General features: G+C 38.7%; 1 protein-coding gene and 1 pseudogene across 4 annotated transcripts in view; one reads left to right on the top strand and one right to left on the bottom strand.

Moving 5' to 3' along the window:
* Positions 1-22,013, bottom strand: part of AFMID (arylformamidase) — a 38,111-nt gene extending 16,098 nt beyond the window's left edge. For 2 of the 4 annotated variants that reach the window (XM_069076028.1, XM_069076031.1), the window contains exons 1-2: positions 21,778-22,001; positions 20,392-20,482 (exon numbers count right to left, since the gene is read on the bottom strand). In XM_069076028.1, coding sequence (XP_068932129.1) covers positions 20,392-20,482; positions 21,778-21,852 — 166 coding nt within the window. In that variant the 5' untranslated portion in view covers positions 21,853-22,001. Of the gene's footprint in view, positions 1-20,391; positions 20,483-21,777 lie in introns of all 4 variants that reach the window. The other 2 variants (XM_069076032.1, XM_069076030.1) reach the window with 2 other exon arrangements.
* LOC138152349 (fructose-bisphosphate aldolase A pseudogene) lies at positions 151-2,419 on the top strand (annotated as a pseudogene).

Below are 22,013 nucleotides of genomic sequence, written 5' to 3'. Positions count from 1 at the left end.
TATAGAATCTTACTTTGGTGACAAAGATCAAAATATACACTGAGAAGAAGATAACAAAGTCAAAGCACCTACATCAAAAACCTCCAAGAAAAATATGAATTGGTTGTAGTCCATGGAAGATCTCCAAAAGGATTCTGAAAATCAAGTTAGAGAAGTAGAGGAAAAATTGGGAAGAGAAATGAGAGTGATGCAAGAAAATCATGAAAAATGAGTCAATAGCTTGGTAAAGGAGACCCCAAAAAATATTGAAGAAAATAACCCCTTAAAATAGACTAGCACTCACTGCCTAGGCTTGAATCTAACCGTTCTGACTCCATTTAGGGACCTACTAGCACAGCCAAGGAAAACATGCCTTTCCAATACCCAGCATTGACACCAGAGCAAAAGAGAGAACTGTCTGATATAGCTCACCGAATTGTCGCTCTGGGCAAGGGAATCTTGGCAGCAGATGAGTCCACTGGTAGCAATGCAAAGCGGCTGCAGCCCATTGGAACTGAAAGCACAGAGGAAAATCCTCACCTCTACAGGCAGCTGCTTCTGGCAGCAAATGCTCGAGAGAACTCTTGTATTGGAAGTGTTATCCTCCTTTTCCATGAGATCCTCTACCAGAAAGTCAACGATGGTTGTCCCTTACGCAAAGTCATGAAGGCAAAGGGTGGCATTGTGGGCAACAGAGTGGACAAAGGTGTAGTGCCTCTGGCAGGGACCAGTGGCAAGACTGCCACCCAAGGTCTGGGTGGGCTGAGTCACTGCTGTGCCCAGTGGATGGAGCTGACTTTGCCAAGTGGCATTGTGTGCTGAAGACTGGGGATAATACACCTCCCCAACTTGCTATCATGGAGAATACCAATGTACTGTGGCCCGATGTGCCAGTATTTGCCAGCGGAATGACACTGTCCCCATTGAGGAGCCAGAGAACACAATCTGAAGTGTTGTCAGTATGTCACTGAGAAGGTCCTGGCTGCTGTCTACAAAGCTGTGAGTGACTTCCATGTGTATCTGGAAGGGACCTTGCTGAAGTCTAACATGGTCAGTCTTGCCCCTACCTATACCTAGAAGTATTCACATGAGGAGATTGCAATGGCAACTGTAACTCCCCTTTGCCAGACTGTGCCTGCTACAGTCACTGGTATCACCTTCCTCTCTGGGTGTCAGAGAGAAGAGGATGCCTCCACCAACCTCAATGCCATCAACACCTGCCCCTTGCATAAGCCATGGGCCCTGACCTTTTCTTATGGCCGAGCCCTGCAAGCATCTGCCCTCAAGACCTGGTGTGGAAAGAAGGAAAATGTCCAGGCTACCCAAGGAATATATTAAGCAGGTCACAGCTAATAGCCAAGCTGCTCAAGGCATTTGCCAAGTGGAAAATCAGGAGCTGCAGCCAGCAAGTCTGTCTTTGTCTCTAACCATGCCTACTAAGCCAAGGCCTTCCATCTGGGTATGCCTTAACACTCCAGGCCATCCCTCACAGTCCAGGAAGAGACTGAGATCCCAGAGCTTTGTGCTGACCTCTCCCATCACTCCTAACTTGGGTGGTACTGTTATCTCTGGTGAATCTAGTGACCCCTCCTCAGTCCACTTTTTCCAATAAACAACTATTTAATTAAATGTTTAATTTTTTTAACAAGGAAAAAAAATGGACTAACCCAAATGGCAAAAGAGGTCCAAAAAGCCAATGAGGAGAAAAATGCCTTAAAAATAAGAATTGGCCAAATGGAAAAGGAGGTCCAAAAGCTTGCTGAAGAAAATAATTCCTTCAAAATTAGAATGGAGGGGCGGCCAGGTGGTGCAGAGAGTAAGAGTGCCAGCCCCAGAGTCAGGAGACCTGGGATCAGTTCTGGCCTCAGATACTCGGCACCCACACAAAAATAACTGGCCATGTAACCTTGAGCAAGTTACTTAACCCCGACTGCTTTACAAAAAAAAAAAAAAAATTAGAATGGAGCAAATGGAAGCTAATGACTTCATGAGAAATCAAGAAATTATAAAACAGAACCAAAAGAATGAAAAAAAAAATAGAAGGCAATGTGAAATATCTCATTGGAAAAACCACTGACCTGGAAAACAGATCCAAGAGAGATAATTTTAAAATTATTGGACTACCAGAAAGCCATGATCAAAGAAAGAGTCTAGACATCATTTTAAAAGAAATTATTAGGGAAAACTGCCCTGAAATTCTAGAACCAGAGGGCAAAATAGAAATTGAAAGAATCCACCAATCACCTCTTGAAAGACATCCCAAAAGGAAAACTCCTAGGAATATTGTAGCCAAGTTCTAGAGTTCCTAGGTCAAGGAGAAAACATTGCAGGCAACCAGAAAGAAACAATTAGAGTATTGTGGAAATACCATCTGGATAACACAAAACCTAACAACTTCTACATTAAGGCTTGGAATATGATATTCCAGAGGTCAGAGGAGCTAGGATTAAAACCAAGAATCACCTACCCAGAAAAACTGAGTATAATCCTTCAGCGGGAAAAATGAATATTCAATGAAACAGAGGACTTTCAAGCATTCTTGCTGAAAAGACCAGAGCTGAACAGAAAATTTGACTTTCAAATACAAGAATCAAGAGAAGCATGAAAGGGGCAGGTAGTGGCACCGTGAAGAGAGCATCTGGGGAGGGCCTGAATTCAAATCTGGCCTCAGATACTTAATACTTACTAGCTGTGTGACCTTGGGCAAGTCACTTAACTCCAATTACCCTGCCTCCCCCCTCCAAAAAGACAAAAAAAAGGGGGGGGGGCAGCTAGGTGGCACAGTGAATAGAGCACCAGCCCTGGAGTCAGGAGGACCTGAGTTCAAATCCAACCTCCAATACTTGACACACTTACTAGCTGTATGACCTTGGGCAAGTCACTTAACTCCAATTGCCTTGCCTTCCCCCCTCAAAAAACAAACAAGAGAAGTGTGAAAAGGTAAACAGGAAAGAGAAATCATAAGGGACTTATTAAAGTTGAACTATTTACATTCCTACATGGAAAGATAATATTTGTAACTCATGAGACCTTTCTCAGTATTAGGGTAGTTAGAGGAGATAGATAGGTAGGTAGATAGATAGATAGACAGGCAGACAGATAGATAGATAGATGGCTCAGGGTAAGCTGAATATGAAGGGATATCTAAAAAATAAAATTAAGGGGTGAGGGAGGAATATATTGATAGAAGGAAAAAGGGAGAGATAGAATAGAGCGAATTATCTCATGTAAAAGAGGCAAGAAAGGCTTCACAATGGAGAAGAAGGGGGAGGTAAGAGGGAATAAATGAATCTTATTCTCATGGGATTTGGCTTAAGGAGGGAATAATATAAAAACTCTATTGGGCATCTTACCCTACAGGAAAATAAGGGGGGAAGAAGAAAGGGCAGGGGCATAGTCAGAAGCAAACACTTTGAAAAAGAACAGGAGAAAATAGAATAAGTGAAGGGAGGGATAGGATGGAGGGAAATAGTCTTTCATATGGAAATGTTTCACATAACTACACATGTATAACCTATATTGAATTGCTTGCCTTCTCAATGAGGGTGGGTGGAGAAGGAAGAAGGGAGAGAGTTTGTAACTCAAAGTTTTAAAAACAAATGTTAAAAATTGTTTTTACATGCAAGTGGGAAATAAGATATACAGGCAATGGGGTAGAGAAATCTATCTTGCCCTACAGGAAAATAAGGGGGAAAGGGGTAATGTGGGGGGGGTATGATTGAAGGGAGGGCAGACTGGGGAAGGAGTAATCAGAATGCACACCACCTTGGGGTGGGAGAGAGGGGAGAGATGGGGAGAAAATTTGGAACTCAAAATCTTGTGGAAATGAACATTGAAAACTAAAAATAAATTTACAAATGTAATTGGGAAATATTTAACAAAATAAATAAAAATACAATAGACTATTAAAAAAATAAAAGGAGAGAAGTTTATTTCTTTATCACTTCTTCAGGGCCAAGATTGCCAATTACAATTATATGATATCAAACTTTATTTTAGCATTCTTTTCATTTACATTATTAAAGTTACTCTATAGGTAGTTTTACTGGTCCTGCTAAGTTCATCTGTACTAGTTCATATAAGTCTTCTCAAGTTTTCCTGAATTCTTCATTATTCATCATTTCTTATAGCACAGGGCCACATGTGGCCTCAAGGCCATAGGTTCCCCTGCGTGTCTGTATGTCTGTGTGTGTGTTGTGTGTATGTGTGTATATATATATATGTACAGAATCAGATGCAGTCCTTGTGTTAGTTGGTTTTGTTTATTTCTTTGTCACAACGTAGGGCTTACTGGGTGGTGGACAAATATATTTTGAAATGACTATGATGTATGGGGCGGCTAGGTGGCATAGTGAGTAAAGCACCGGCCCTGGAGTCAGGAGGACAGGAGTTTGGTTCTGGCCTCAGACACTTAACACCCACACACACAAAAAAAAAACCAAGCCGTTTAACCTAAGGCAGGTTCTTAACCCCAACTCCCCCCCAAAAGGCAAAAAAAAAAAAAATGACTATGATATAATATTTTTAAAATGGGGGAGAAAGCCAGCTTTTCAAGTGTGACAAAATGGAAGAACAAAGTGTATAGAGACAGAGATATTCCAGTGGAACTGGATCCAAGGATTCAGGTTACAACCCATTTGTGGCTCCTCATCCTGTACATCTCTTAAATGTTCAATAAATTCATGATAGGAGTCCACACAAAGTAATAGGGCCTTCTTCATGTTCTCTTGACATTATGTTGCTACCAAAGGAGCAGATGGTTGACCATCAGTTGTCCTTTTCTATGACCAGCACATCTTTTTTTTTTCTTGTTATATATTTCTCCAATGTCATGTTTCACAGCATCTCTTGAACATTTTTTCCTTTGCTTTGTGTTCCAGCCTGCCCACTTACCACACACTTAACCACAAAGACCTCGGAGTGATCTTACACTTCAATTATTTCAAACACTGTAGTGATCCATGACCTATATCCATATGTCACTAGAATAATAGTACTAAAATAACTAAAATAGTACTAAAATAAGGGAGAAGTTTACCTAATATTAAACCAGCCCTCCATTCCTGGTATAAATCCAACCTGGTCATAGTATACAATCTTTGTTTAAGTTATAGTAGTTTTGCTTAATATTTTAAAACTTTTATATCAATATTCATTAGAGGTATAGTTCTGCAGAGTTTTTGTTTGTTTTGTTTTCTATTTTGACTCCCTGGTTTAAGTATCAACTATATTTATGTTAAAGGATCTGACAGGACTATTTCATTTCCTAATTTTTTTTGAGGGGCAATTGGGGTTAAGTGACTTGCCCAAGGTCACACAGCTAGTAAGTGTGTCAAGTATTGGAGGTCAGATTTTAACTCAGGTCCTCCTGATTCCAGGGCTGGTGCTCTACTCACTGTGCCACCTAGCCAGCCCTCATTTCCTATTTTTTCAACCCTTTCATGTAGTGTTGGAATATTTTTTTAAATCAAGTTAGCTACATACTTATCTTTTTTTTTTTTCAACAGTCCAGTTTTATTTATTTGTTCAGGGGTTCTTTTTTCTTTCAATTTTGTTACTCTTCTTTGATTTTCAGGATTCTATTTTGGTGCTTAATTTTTTTTTTAATGTGCTGGTTTTCCAGGTTTTTTAGTTGCATGCCCAGTTCAATTATCTTCTCTTTCTGTTGTTGATGAAAGTGTTTAGACATAAATTTTCCTCTAAGTATTGTTTTGGCTGAATTCTAAAAATTTCAGTTTGTCTCATTGTTATCATTATCGTTAATGAAATTATTATTCCAATTATTTTTTCCTTGATGTGCCCATTCTTTAGGATTGTTACTTTTGAACTAATTTTGAATCTTTGCTTGAAAAGCTTTTATTGTGTATATTTTTATTGCATTATGACCCTTAAAAGATACATTTAGTATTTTTTCTTTTCTGCATGTGGGAGGTTTTAATGCCCTAATAATTGGTCATTTTTTTTTGTGAAAATGCCATACACATGTATATTTATATCTATTTACATTCAATATTCTCCACAGGTGTATCATAGCTAAATTTTCTAAAATTCTATTCAGTTTTTACTTTTCTTTTTTGCTTAGTTTTTAGTTAGTTTTATCTAGATATGAGAGGGATAAGGCAAAATCCTCTCACAATTATAGCTTTACTGCTTATTTCTCTCTATAACTCATTTTAACTTTTCCTTGAAGAAGTTGGATGCTATGCAGAGTGTGTGTGTGTACATATATATATATATATATATGCTTAGTATTGATATCAATCTACTGTCTCTGATATCTTTCAGCAAAATGTAGTTTTCCTTTTTATCTCAGTTGGGTCTATTTTTGCTGTAGTTTCGTCTGAGCTGCTACCTCTGCCTTTTTATTTTTACTTCAATGGAAACATAATAGATTCTGCTCCAACCCTTTATTTTAATTCTGAACATATGTTTTCCTTCCATCTTATTCTCTTTTTCCTTCTCTTTCTCCTGCCCATTTTTAAAGATTTTGTTTTGCTTCTAATAACTTTTGACCCACCCTCCTTTCCCTTAAACATTTTCCCTCTTATTCCCCTGTTGGGTGAAATGTATTTCTGTATCCAACTGTGTGCTGATAATATAAAATGAAGACCATGTCCAAAATGCTGTTAGTTTAGTGTGACAATCTGAAGGACCAATCTAATCTGATTCTATCTGGGTAATGCTGACTCCATCTTGTGCTGCCACATGTATTCTCCTCCATTTTGTTGTTGTTCATCCATGGGAAACTAGATTATATATATCATCTACTGTTTTATATTTGCAGGTGAATGTAATTAATCAACATCTTTTCATTTTATGACGAGAGGAGCCCCAAACCTCACCTCCCTCCCAACTGGACTGAAACTTACTCTTTTCCCTCCCAACTTGGAAAGCCCCTAACTTTCCTCCAATTAGAAATTACATTACCTAATTTTGTATCCTGGTTAATTATTTTGTTATAATAGGACTTTTTTTTTATTAATTGGTTTTTGTGTATAAAAATCTACTTTACTCTGCATTTGGGGTCTTTGGACTGACAGAAGAGCTCATTGACACATTCTTTCTGAATGCCTAAACAATAAATTATCTATGCTCATATTATTTTCTTAGCTATTAATTACCTACTATAGTGTGTAAGTATATTCTTCTCTCCTCTGACCAGCACAGAGAGAGGTTAAAGTGTTGCCTGTCCTCCCTCACTCCTTCCTTTTTGTTGCATAGACAATTTGTGTAGACCGATTATATCAGAGATTTTTCTCCATTCTTCCCCCCTCCAATGTATTCTCTATTCTTCCACTCTCTTCCCACCTCCAGTGCATTCATCTTCCCCTTCCTTTCCATTCTTCTCTTAAAATCATCAAAACATAATCAAACCACTCTCAAGCCTTCTATCTAATTAAATTCTCTTTATTAGCTCTGATGATGATAGAGTCCTGTGGGAATACATTATCACCACTTCATACAAGAACAGTCGATCTTTGTTTAGTCTCATTAGTGTTCATTTGTGTTTTTCTTTTTATGCTTCTCTTGGCTTCAGTGTTTGTATATCAAAGTTTCTATATATCTCTGATCTTTTCATCAGGAATTCTTAGAAGTCTTCTATTTCATCAGAGATCCATTTTTCCCCTATAGAATAATACTCAGTTTTGCTGGGAAAGTTATTCTTGGCTCTTAAGTGTAGATCTTTTTGCCTTCTGAATTATATTCTAAGATGCTACCTTATAGTAATGGCTGCTAAATTTTGTCTATCAAAGTTGGTCATCCTACCATGTTGCTGTTACTGTGTACAATGTTCTCCTGGTTCTGCTCACTTTATTCAGCATCTGTTCATGTAAGTCTTTTCAGGTTTTTCTGAAGTCCACCTGCTCATTATTTCTTATAGCACAATAGTATTCCATTACATTCACATACCACAATTTGTTCAGTCATTTCCCAACTGATGGGCATTCCCTCAATTTCCAATTCTTAGCCACCACAAAAAGAGCTGCTATAAATATTATTATACATGTGAGTCCTTTTCACATTTTTATTTCTTTGGGATACAGCCCTAGAAGTGGATCAAAGGATACGGGCAGTTTTCTTTAATAATTTCTTGAAATATTATATCTGGGCTCTTTTTTTGGTCATGACTTCCAGGTATGATTTTCTCTTCCTTCCTTCCTTCCTTCCTTCCTTCCTTTCTTTCTTTCTTTCTGGGGAAAGGCAAGGCACTTGGGCTTAAGTGACTTGCCCAAGGTGACACAGCTAGTAAGTGTTAAGTGTCTGAGGCCAGATTTGAACTCAGGTCCTCCTGATTCCAGGGCTGGTGCTCTATTCACTGTGCCACCTAGCCACCCCCAAGATCATTTTTAAACTTAAAAAAAAAAACACAAAAAAACCTGTACATTTATCTGTTCTAGGGTCTTTGATTGGACTCAGGACTACCTTGTATTTTTCTCTGAGATTTCTGTGGATATATTGGAGTCATTCTCTTCTAGATTTGTGTCTTGAACTTCCCTGTCACCTTAATAGTTCTTTATGGTAGAATTCTTTTGTTTGCTCATTCTTCTAGCCTGCTTTTTGACTTTGGATTTAATGTTAGGATTTGGCTCTGCATATTTCTGCAGGGTGACAGGAGCTGGGGCAAGGGGAGTCTGGGCTTAGCTTTTGTCCTTTGGGTTCCTTCTGCTGTTTTCATAGTGTAGAATGTTGTGTTATTCCAGGGTATCAATGGCAGTTCAGGCTAGGGAACTACAAACTTTCAGTGCTTCCAAAGTGATATGATCCAGGATAAAATCTGCTCATTGTCCTCTTGGTATGAGCTCTGTAAATTCCTAAACAAGGCTTAGGCATAAGATGCCTGTTTGAAAGTTTCAGTAGATTGCTGCCAAACTCAGCTAATATCAGGTGGACAGAAAGTGATGGAACTGCAGACTCCCATTTATTCTGAGATTCCTGCCTCCTCATTTTTTTTCACTGCAGGCTTCAACTTGGCCTAGAAGCTAGAACTGTGTCTATCCTCTACTCTTACAGTTAGCACAAAACACAATTGCCATTTGCTTTTTAACTTGTTCCTTGCTTAGTACACATCTAAGCCCCCTGACTTTGACTGTGACTTCTCTGCCACTCCTTGCTATTGGTCCCCTTAGTCTACTCTGGATCTGTGACTTGGAACTAGGTAGTAAGTGATAGAGAAGTTGGAGGTTACTTGTACCCTGAACTAGTTAAGGAACTTCTTGAAACCACTTTCTGCTCTTGTGAATCCTGCCCATGGTTCAGTCTCAATTATTTTTCAGGCCCTAGGCACTGGAATGCTCCACATGACATGCTCCTGGTTAGACCAAGATCTCTTTGTCCAAAGACCTCTGTCTCTTTATGATGACTGGAGCTAAAAAAAAATTACTTACTGTGAATTTTTCTTGGATTTTCCAATAAAGATTCTATCTGGTGCATTTTTAAAAAATCTTTTTATTGATGCCCTTTGTTTTTTATTTCATCATAGTTTTCTCTACTATTCTTTCCCTACTTCTTCCCTGAAAGCCATCCCACAGTATTTTTTAAAAGATAAAAATAATGGGGAAGGGAAATCCATAGAACTGATCAATACATTGGGAAAAAAGTTTAAAAACACATGCAAAGTGTAACACCTATGGATCTCCCATGTCCATGATGGGATGAACTGAGGGTAGCCTCATATTTATTCTTTCAAGTCATACATGATATTTATAATTTGCTACACTCACTTTTGGTGTATGTGTTTTTTTTTTCCATTTATATTGCTGTAATCATGTATATTATTTTCTTGGTTCTGTTTACATTCTGTATCAGTTCATGTCTACTTTCTTTCATTTTTTTTTTTTTGGTTTTTGGAGGGCAATTGGGCTTAAGTGACTTGCCCAAGGTCACACAGCTTTTTGTGTTAAGTGTCTGAGGCCAGATCCGAACCCAGGTCCTCCTGACTCCAGGGCCAGTGCTCTATTCACTGCGCCACCTAGCCGCCCCCATATCTACTTTCTTACAGCACAGTAATATTCCAGGACATTCACATACCATAATTTGTTTAGCCATTTCCCAATCAATGGGCAGCTTTTTTGTTTTCCAATTCTTTGCTATCACAAAAAGTGTTGCTAAAATTCATTTAGAAGAACAAAAGGTCCAGAATATCAAGGCAATTAATGAAAAGAAATGCTAGGGAAGGTGGCCTAGCCATACCAGATTTTAATCTGTATTATAAAGCAGCAGTCATCAAAACTACTTGGTACTGGCTGAAGAATAGAGTAGTGGATCAATGGAACAGACTGGATACACTAGACTTAGCAGCCAATGACTATAGCAATCTACTGTTTGATAAATCCAAAGACCCCAGTTTTGGGGATAAGAATGCACAATTTGACAAAAACTGCTGGGAAAACTGAAACATAGTATGGCAGAAATTGGGCGTAGACCAATATCTAACACCATATGCCAAAATAAAGTCAAAATGGGTGCACGATCTAGGTATAAAGTCTGATACTGTAAGCAATCTGGGAGAACAAGGGATAGTTTACCTGTCAGATCTATGGATAGGGGAAGACTTCATGACAAAACAAGAGTTAGAGAGCATTATAAAATGCAAAATGGATAATTTTGATTATATTAAACTGAAAAGCTTCTGTACAAATAAAGCCAATGGAACCAAGATTAAGAGGGAAGTGGAAAATCGGGAAACAATTTTTACAACCAGTGTCTCTGATAAAGGACTCATTTCTAAAATATACAAAGAACTAAGTCAAATCTATAAGAATACAAGCCACCCCACAATTGATAAATGGTCAAAGGATATGAACAGGAAGTTCTCAGAAAATGAAATTAAAGATATCTATAAGCATATGAAAAAATGTTCTAAATCACTATTGATTAGAGAAATGCAAATCAAAACAACTCTGAGGTACCACATCTCACCAGTCAGATTGGCTAAGATGACAAAACAGGAAAATGATAAATGCTGGAGAGGATGTGAGCAAATTGGAACACTAATGCATTGCTGGTGGAGTTGTGAACTGATCCAGCCATTCTGGAGAGCAAACTGGAACTATGCCCAGAGGGCTATAAATAAGTACATACCTTTTGACCCAGCAATAGCACTTCTAGGGTTATATCCCAAAGAGATCAGAGAAGTGGGAGGACCTGTATATATAAAAATATTTATAGCAGTTCTTTTTGTGGTGGCAAAGAACTGGAAATCAAGGGGATGCCCATCAATTGGGGAATGGCTGAACAAGTTGTGGTATATGAATGTAATGGAATACTACTGTGCTATAAGAAATGAGGATCAGACGGACTTCATAATAACCTGGAGAGACTTGCATAAACTGATGATGAGTAAGAAAAACAGAACCAGGAGAAATCTGTACACAATCACAGACACAACGTATGCGTGACTACTAACTTCAGTAGACTGGGCTCCTCTCAGCAATGTAAGACAACTCCAAAAGACTCATGATCAAAAGAGATATCCTCATCCAGAGAAAGAAATACAGAGTCTGAATGCAGACTGAAACAAACTACTCACTGTGTTTCTTTTTCTTGTTTTGTTTCGTCTTTCCGACTGATCATTCCATCAATTATAATGCTTCTTTACAACTTAATGATTAATGTGAAGATATGTGTAGATCCTATATTCGAGTGCATGCTGCCATGATTGGGGGCGGGGGGGAGGAGAGGAAGGGGGAGAAAATCTGAAACTCAAGGGACTGTGGAACTGAATGCTGTAAACTAAAAGTAAATAAACAAATCAATTCAATAAAAAAAAGTGTTGCTATTAATATTTTGATGTATATGGAAATTTTCTAATCAACAGATTATTGAGATATAAGCTTAGTAATGCAATCTCCTGAGTCAAAGGGTATGGACATTTATTGGTATAATTCCAAATTGCTTTCTAAAATGGTTGTATCAATTTATAGCTCCACTAACAATGCATGTCTATCATTCTACAACCTTTTTACAACATTATCATTTTTGGTGATCTTTGTCAACTTGCAGGGTGTGAGGTAAAACTTCAGGGTTTTGATTTGCACTTCTCTTATTATTAGTGATCTGGATCTTTCTTTCATGTAGTTGTTAATACTTTTCAATTCTTCTTTTGAGAACTATCCATATCCTTTGACCACTTATCTACTGAGGAATGGCTATGTATATGTGTTTCTATGTACAGTTATCCCCTCTACATCATGAGTATTAGGGGCACAGCACCCCTGGATCTGGAAAATCTGTGTAAAATTTTTTGGCCTTCCCTTTGTACCAGAGAAATCTGAATTATTATGGTATTAAGATGTAAAATCTTGGATACCAAATCCTTATCAAAGAAATTTGATCCAAAGACTCTCCATCCCCACCCCCCATCAACCATTTCTCTTCCTATCCTACATATTTGTTAATTTTGTCATTACAGAAGCCTTTTAGTTTCATGTAATCAAAATTATCTATTTTATTCTTTGAAATTGCCTCTATGGGGGAGGCCAGGTAGCACAGCAAGTAAGAGCACCGGCTCCAGTGTCTGGATGATCTGGAGATCGAATCCTGGGCTCAGACACTTAGCACCCACCCAGAAACACCTGGCTGTGTAACCTTGAGCAAGTTACTTAACCCCAATTGCTTAGGGGCATCCAGGTGGCTCAGCGAGTAAGAGCACTGGCTCCAGTGTTTGGATGACCTGGAGATCAAATCACGGACTCAGACACTCAGCACCACACCCAGAAATAACTGGCTGTGTAACCTTGAGCAAGTTATTTAACCAATTGCTTTAAAAAAAAATTGCCCCTATCAATTGTTTGGTTATCCATAGCTGTGAGATGTCCATGGTCTGCTTCTAATTTTCTTTTAATAAGAAAGTAACACGTCCATTTAGAATATATTGTGGAATACAGTGTAAGGTGTTGATCTAAGTCTAATTCCTACTAGACTGCTTTTCAGTTTTCCCAGCAATTTTTAATCAAATAGACTTGTACAGGTTCCCAAAGTGAATGACACTGCCTCCTGAGGGATGATGGAATCATGGGTTGGGGGGGTGGTTAGAAGGAAAAATTGGGGGGAGCTAAATAAAAATAAGAGGGCGGGGTAAGCATAAGGAAATAAAAGAAAATTTTGAAAAACTTTTCATAAATGTTTCATCTATTGTATAACAGAGTTAAGGTTGTAGTGATTACATTATTTTCCAAATAAACAAACAAAATGGAAGTTATAACTTATTGGTGGTCAAATTCACCAATAGGTCTTGACAAGCAAGTATTGACAGGCAAGTCATCGTCAGGAAATCCAGCATGCATTGGCAGGAATAAGTGCATGTAATGATTTGTTTACAATACTATATGGTTACATGATGCAATATTTCATCATCAAAATTTCAATGCAGGAAAACCCCCACAAATTTATAATAAATTGTTAAATTTAAGATGCATTATTTTTTTTTTTTTAAAGCAATTGGGGTTAAGTAACTTGCTCAAGGTTACACGGCCAGTTATTTTTGTGTGAGTGTTAAGTATCTGAGGCCAGAACCGATCCCAGGTCTCTCGACTCTGGGGCTGGCGCTCTTACTCACTGCACCATCTGGCCTCCCCCAAGATGCATTATTTTAAATTTTTATTTTTAGTTTTCAACATTCATTTCCCAAAGATGTTGAGTTACAGATTTTCTTCTCATCTCTCCCCTACCCCCCACACCAACATGGCAAGCATCCTCTAATCTGCCCTCTCTTATATCACCCCTAATTCTCCCCTCCCCCCTTACTTTTATTGTAGGGCAAGATGGATTTCTATACCCCATTGCCTGTATATCTTATTTCTCGGTAGATGCATCATTTAAAAAAAATATTATTTTTTTGAAATGACACAAATTAAAAAAAAACAACACCCAAACATTAAAGGGTTAAGGAAAATATATTTCCAGGGGGCATAGAGTAATTTTTTTTCTTTTTAAAGGGTACAGTAGGCCAAATAAATTTGGGAACCTCTAAAACATTGTTGTTTCCTAGGTAATTTATGTTTTCTACTTTATCAATCACTGGGTTATTGACTGACTTACATTGTTTCTGATTCTCCCTTGTCTAATTAGTTCCACTGATCTACCTCTATTTTTTTTTTTACCAACACCAGATGGTTTTGATGACTTCTACTTTATGATACAGTTTAAAGTCAGGAAGTGCTGTTCTCCCTTTGTCTCTACTTCTTTTCATTATTTTCCTTAATATTTTAGCTCTTTTGTTTTTTCAAATGAATTTTGTTATTTTATCAGTGTGGTACATTTTCTAGATCTTTGTGGAAAAGATGAGATACGAGGACCAGAGCTTTACTTCTTCCAGCTACCCTGCCATTTTTGAGCCTGAATTTATTTTTCTAAGAAATTTGACAAGTTATTTTATAACCTGCTGCTCACTGAAATGATTTTTAGGCTTACTTGGCCTTCTTCTTATGGCAACTGATTGATACTGTTAATGTTCTCTAGGAGACTTTTAATGATTAGTACTGACGTCCATTTCACCATCCATTTCCCATTGTTTGGTGTCAACAACTAGGTAAATTTAGAGTTTTAAATTGCATGCCATCTTTTTCTCATTTCTATATCAATTTCTTCTAGTTTTATATTAATTTTCATCTTTGTTCTAACAGGTTAATCTGTCTGTACATGGACAGCTAATCCAGAAATGAGTCTCTCATTGGTAATGAATCTTTTCCTGCCTTTTAGGACACAATAATCATTAAAAAATATATAATAAGGGCAACTAGGAGATGCAGTGAAAAGAGCACCGGCTCTGGAGTCAGGAGGACTTGAGTTCAAATTCGGCCTCAGACACTTAACACTTACTAGCTGTGTGACCTTGGGCAAGTTACTTAATCCCAATTGCTCTGCCTCCCCCCCCCCCAAAAAAAAAGATATAATCAATTCCATTTTTTGATGATGGGGGACGGGGTACTCTCTAACACCTTCTACCACTTCTTTAACAAAGTATTCTTGATATACAGGTACGAGGCTTTTGTATAGTCAATAAGACTATAACCTCTTTCATTTCTTACTTATGAACCATATTTTCTGAAAAAATTTTTTTGCCATCCATACTTTACATTGAAGTCACAGAATATTAAGGTAAATGATTTAATTTGAAGGATCTTACTCAGTTCTTCACAGGATTCTCTCTACTTTCTTATCCTCTTTCAGTGATGTTGGTTTACAAACTATAATTATGTTTGTGATAGTCTTTTTGCAAATATTTATTATGAGTCCTGGGGTGTATGGGGTACTCAGGGAGACCTAGCACCTCCCGTATGAGGGCTTGCTGAGCCCTTTTCAGGGCTGATCATTCACTTTTGTTGTCCACCTGTCACTCAACACTCACCTTTGGCTCCAAGAGCTGTAGCAGCAGCCACACCTTGGTAAAACAGTCTAGGCAGGCAGGTTAACCTAGGTTGAGAGTAACCAACAGACCTTAAACCTGTGAGTTAGGGGGATGTTTATCTCAGGCATGTAATGAGAACAATTTATTCCAGTGGCCATGGAGGTAGCTGAAGCAGGTTCTTTGGAGCACTTAAAGCTTGGTCAAATGTTGAAGATGTCAAGGTCATTTACTCTATCTTGGGTCACTGCCAGTCATTTTTATTTTTTTCTTGCCATCAAACTTTCAAGACTCTGAAGGAGACAGTGAGGCTAATGACCTTGTGCAACTCTGTCTCACTTAAATCCAATTCATGCTTGAGTCAAGATATCACCTCATGATGTCACTGGTCCTCTTCAAAAACAAAGGACAAACAACAATTATGAGCCCTGAAATATGAGATGGTCAAATGATGGCTGAAACAATAGTTCTTGCCTTGATTCACATAGCAAAATCAAGTCTTCCAAGTCTTTATTTGCCTCACATATAAACTAAGTTTATATTTTATCCTAGAGGTAATAGGGAATCACTGAAGTATTTTGAGTGGGAGCAGTGCACAGATGTGTGCTTTAGGAAGACTAGTTTGACAGAGGGGCAAAGGGTAATTTGGAAAGTGGAGACTGAGAAATAGGGACCAATTTGGAGGATATTGCATTACAATAGCTCATAGGAAAAAATAAGTCCGATTGTTTAATATCATGTAGATAAAATCAACAAGGCATGGCAACTAACTGGAGGTGGAGAGGGGATAAGGGAGAGTGGAGCCAAGGATTGCAAACCTAGGTTACTGGAAAGCCTGTGGAGCCCTCTTATAAAATTATGGAAGTTGAGAGGGGAGAGTAGGTTGGAAGAGAAAACACTGATAAGGAGTTCCATTTTAGACAAATTGAGTTTCAGCTGCCTATAGATATGCCAGAATAGTTATCTAGTTCGTAGCTACGACTATAGGATTGGAGTGAAAGAAAGAGATCTTAGGGCCAGTTATATAAGTGTGGGAGTCATCTGCACATAGATAATAATCAAATACGACAAACATGTTAGTATATAGGATCAATAAAGTCAATCAGTGTATATTATAAAAAGAGGAAAATACAAACCAAATAAAATGATCACAACTTGATAGTAAAAGACAGTAACAAACAGGCCCTCCTCCATAAAAAAGAAAAAACCAAATTACTCAATTGTCAATTTCCTCACTCTAGTCATATCCTCCACATAGATGTCTATCCGACTGAACACATCCCATATCATTATGTGGTTCTCTCATTGCCAATAATTTGGCCTAGTTTTAGTCTCAAGGATATGAACTTATTACCAGGATCACACCCTTCACAATCAATGTGGCACAATGCACCTTAAAACCCTCTTGTGTCAGAAGCTGAATCACAATTTGGTACTTCACTTTTTTTTTTTAACCAAGTCTTACAACCTCAAAGGTGGAATAACAATGGCCTCAGGATACTCAAAAGTATCTGTGATCTCATCAATCTGGGAGTTCCCTCCAACAGCATAGATGCCTGACCATCTTGTGTGCCTCTTATCTGTGTCCTCCCAAAAGTTCAGCCAACCTGGCAGAGGCCTTCTTCACTTTTCCCAGATATCATGATGGTACCAGTGGAGCACTCTGGCCATTTACTTGTTACCTCTTGCCATCTCCAGGTGACCAGAGCATCATCTTTCAGTCATATAGTTCCTTGATGACATCTTTTACTCCTCTTCCTGCTTGCTCACACTCATCACGCACCTTTCCATTGCCTTCTGTGTGATGCTTATCTTCAGTTCTTCAGAGCTGAACAGTGGTGTTCTGGGTCTTCTTGCCATAAAGCAACTTGTAAAATGTTTGTACTGAAAAGATGGACTTTGGCTGTTAGAAGAAGTATTGGTGGTGGTGCTAATAAAAGTGCTTTGTAATTTGCCAAAAACAATTCCTCCTCCATTTCAACTCTGGGGCTAAATTCATTGTCCACTGTAGGTCTTAGATATATGTACTGTTAGTATGTCCATTTAGATGCATGTTAGTGATCACATGTCTTTTCCAGAAAGTTCTACAATGCCTCAGGACTTGATGCCATCAACACAATGTCATCCATAACTAAGAACATCTGGAGGGGCCACATGGTAAGCATGTGAATGATTTCTTTCATTCAGCCTTCCATGACACCTCTAACAAACTTCTCTTTCCCTCTGCTCAAGTGGCCACTACTCCAGGACCTTGATACTTCTCACCTAGATGACTGTAATAACCCCCTGCCTCTAATCAATAGATTACAATCAGAGAAGGCAATTTAAGAGTTCATCAACATTGAGATCAAACATTTGTGAGTAATGGAGTATGATAGGGAATCACCAAGACATTAGTCAACTGACTTCAGCAATAGCAACATTTACTATCTGTGTGATTTGGGCAAGTCATTCAATAGCCTTGGGCTTCAGTTTTCTCATCTGTAAATGAAGGAGTTGGTCCGAATGGCCTCTGAGGATCTTCCATCTCTAAATCTATGATCCTATGAAATGATTTGTTCTCATTTTCCACTGTTTTGCTCATAAGTTTTTTGTGCCTGAATTTCTGAAATGTCCTTCTCTCTGCCTTTGTTTCCACCTGTTCAAATTCTATCTGTTCTTCAAGGCCTAGCTTTCATTTAACCAACATTTATTAAGTAACTGTTGGGGCAGCTAGGTGGCCAAAGTAGATAGAGTGCCAGGCCTGGAGTCAGGAAGTCTCATCCCCCTGAGTTCAAATTTAGCCTCAGACACTTACTAGCTATATGACCCTGGGCAAGTCACTTAATTTTGTTGTTTCAGTTTCCTCATTTGTAAAATGAGCTGGAGAGGGAAATAGCAAACGATTCTAGTACCTTTACCAAGAAAACCCCAAAAAGGGTCATGAAAAGTCAGACATACCTGAAAAACAACTGAACAACAAAATTAAGTGACTGTTCCAGGGAAACAGACAGAATCAATCTTAATTTAAATGCCTTGCCTGGTTTTCTTTCCTACTCCTGCATTTAGCAGTGATCTTCTGATTTAACAGATTTACCTCAGATAATCAACATTCTACACAACAGTTTATGTAAGAGGTTTTGCAAAGCTAGTAGAGGTAAGCTATGTATGTGCTTACGTAAGTAAGTAGAGTAGAACCTTTTCCTCTGAACTCTCCAAATACTTTTTCTTAAAACCTTTTAAATATTCATTTATACTATTTAATATCATGATTATTTGTGTAGGTCTAATTTTCTAGATTTTAAATTCATCAAGGGCAAGGTCCTTGGTGTTTCCTTCAACACCTGGAATCTAACAAATGATTATTAAATACCTATTGTGTGTAAGGCAGTGTGTTAGGGATACAAAAATTTTTTTAAAAACAGCCCTTGTTCTCAAGGAGTTTGAATTCCTCTAGTGGAATGTGCACGTCATAGATAAGTATAACATCTTGCCCCTTACTTCCATTTTGCTGTCTGTCTCCTGACTGATCTCCAGGCTCTGTCGGGACCATGAAGAAGGGGAGAAGCAAGTATCTAACCATCAACACACAAAGAATCTCTTGCCTGGTTTCCCACAGTAGCAAAAAGTTCTTCCTTCCTCTTGCCAGATAAAATCAGGTAGCATGAATAAGCATCCTATGTTCTACCCTATACCATCCCATACTGTTTGTCTTTTGCCAAAACTGTGTGTGTAAGCTGACCTATTTTTTCTAGATATTTTGAAACTATGAATCTCTTCAGAATAGGATTTTAAAACACAATTTCCCCCCACTACTCCCCATATAAACATCCAAACATTTGCTGAGCACTTAGATCCATGCCTGTGGGGAAAAGGAACCTGATCTAATATCCTACTTTGCCAGTTTACATTATTTACATTAGCCAAACCTCAACATCAGGAAACTGTTCTATTCTGACTTTTGAAAAGAGGCAAAACAGGTTACTTTTAGAATGGAGAAGGTAGGAGCATTGTTCCTGTAGGGACAGAGAGATCTTGGCAGGATTAAAAAATAATAATTATTATTACCAACCCAGGTGTTTTTTGTTTTTGTTTTTTTTGCTTTTTGGAGGGCAGTTGGAGTTAAGTGACTTGCCCAAGGTCACCCAGCTAGTATTTGTGTTAAGTGTCTGAGGCCACATTTGAACTCAGGTCCTCCTGACTCCAGGGCTGGTTCGCTACCTAGCCGCCCCACAAACCAGGTTTTTTAACATCCTAGAATATCTCCAGCTAAATGAGTGTCACCAAAATCTCAAAAAAATTATCAGAGTAGAAAATTTTTAAGTGGAGCCAGCCTGGAAGTTCAGAACTTGAACAGGGTTCAAGTATTGCTTCTCACACCCACTAAGTGGCAAAGGGGAAATCTCTTAACTTCCCAAAAAGTTGCCCCAGGGAACTCCAAAACAGTAAATTATAGATACTTGTATCTCCATAAGAGGGTGAGGAAATTCTCAGAGCCATAAAATCACCAATCCAATACAAACATATCTCCTCAACTCAATTTAATTATTAATAAAAGAGAAAACACTCAATGGAACACTGTATTCAACAAGGCAGTCCAGAAAACCAAACACTGGGAATCACAAATCTTTAGAGGCCTCAGAAGAGTTCCATTGGCTTTCCATAAAGTGCAAAGGTTAAAAGATTTTGCATTTGCCCTATCCCTTCTTAAACAGGGGTTATTCAGGTGACAGTTATTTGTGGAACTTGGGAGGTAGGAGAACATCTAAAACTTGCCTGACCTTTTTTTTTTTTTAAGCAATAGGAGTTAAGTAACTTGCTCAAGGTTACACGGCCAGTTATTTGTGGGTGTGTTGCTGAGTGTCTGAGCCCGGGATTTGATCTCCAGGTTATCCCAACACTGGAACCGGTGCTCTTACTCGATGAGCCACCTGGACACCCCTTTGCCTGACCTTTTCAGGTGAGACTGTTACTTAGTACATTTGTGAAATTTCAGAAAACCAGGGTCCTCTGGTCTCACCTAATCTTTTCCAGGTATATTTTGACCCATTAGAGACAGTTAGTTGAGAAGAGATTGCTGCCCTTACCCTCTGTTCCCACTCGAACATGAGCTTTTATCACTTCCTCAGCATTCAATCGGTGGGACCATCTGCTGGGGGAATATTGCTTCTCCAGGTCCTTGGGACAGAGAGGTTCAGGATTTCTTAGTTGGAAGGCATCTCAAAAGCCAACTAATCCAACCCATACCTAAAGGCACTCCTTCCCCCATCCATTTCCTCTCAAATAATAGATGACCTTAAACTAGGAAAAAAGCACCATTTCCCAGGGCAACCTATTTCCCTTTTGAATAGTTCTAATCATCAGAAAGTTTTCTTTACCTAAACTTATCTCTTTATAAATTCCCCTCACCCATAAATCCTAGTCAAAAATTATAATAATGTAATAATTAAATAGAGTGGATATTTACATAGCATATTGAGGATTCTATGTTCTTTCATTTATATTCTCATACAATGGCAATGATTAAGACTTGGGAATTCCCTAACTCCTGAAGGAACATATTCCAAAATAATTTAAATTGTTGGGATTTTTTTCTTCTTATCAAACAAATTTACATTACTGAAACTTCTATTGACTTCTACTAGCTCTGCCTACTGGAGCCAAGACTACTTTTTTCTTCCACTCAACAGCCCTCCAAATACTGGAAGACAGCTATGATGCCCCTCCTAAATGTCTTCTTCTGGCGAAATATTACTAATGGTGCTTCAAACTGATTTCCATATGGCAGGATCATATTAGCCAGTATTTTATACTGGTCCTTCAACAATCTGGTAGCCCTTCTCTGGAAATTCATCCTTGCTTCTAAAATGTGGTATCCAGAACTCAATATAAAAGTTCAGATGTGGTCTGATCAGTGCTGAATACAGGACTGTTGTCTCCCTCATTCTGGACACTGTAGCTCCTACAAGGAAGCCTAAGTTTATTTTAGTTTTGGGGGGATGAGGGGAGGGGAAGAGAAGGGGGAGAAGAGCTTTCACATCACACAGCTAAAATGGATTAAGCCTGCAGTCCTTTAAAAAAAAAAAGGTTCTTTCAAACCAACTCCCCCCCCCCCAAGTTAATCTTTTCTTTTGAAGACAAATGTGGAACTTTTACAGTCATCCCAAATTAAGTTAAATTCTATTAGATTTGGCCCGACCTTTTAGCCTATCCAGGTCTTTTTTTCATCCTGAATCTGTCAGCGTTAGAATAACTTTCTCTCCCAGCTGGGGGCCAACTGCAAATTTTGTTAAACACCATTTATGTTTTCATGAGAATACAGGCTGAGATAACAAATGATCTTAATAGGATAGTGGCGGAGACAGCATGGAAATCACCAATTTACCACCTTTCTGTAGTTTCGCCGAGTCCCTCAGCTCCAGGCTCCCCGGGACTCCCTTCTAGTCATCCCTGCTCAGTAAAGTATCCCCTACCTCCTTGGACAGCGCCTTCCAGGGCGAGTCTCGCGGGCTCGGCTGCAGAACAGCCATGGCTTTGCGGACCATCATGCCGGAAGGTGCAGCAGCTCCAGGGTTTTAACATCTCGAGAAGGAAGGCGGGCACTCGAGAAGGAAGGCGGGCAGTCCGGACGCCAGCCGCCGCGCCAAACCGGAGGGAGTAGCCTGCTCCCAGATTAACAACCCAGGCGGCAGGAGGGGTGGAGGAGGAG

This window comes from Petaurus breviceps, unplaced genomic scaffold (genome assembly GCF_028583685.1).
Source record: "Petaurus breviceps papuanus isolate PSGF00001 unplaced genomic scaffold, PetGlider_PUasm1.0 90925, whole genome shotgun sequence".
NCBI lineage: Eukaryota > Metazoa > Chordata > Mammalia > Diprotodontia > Petauridae > Petaurus > Petaurus breviceps.
The sequence above is the reverse complement of the archived record's forward strand: the minus strand, read 5'-3'. Positions and strand labels throughout refer to the sequence as shown.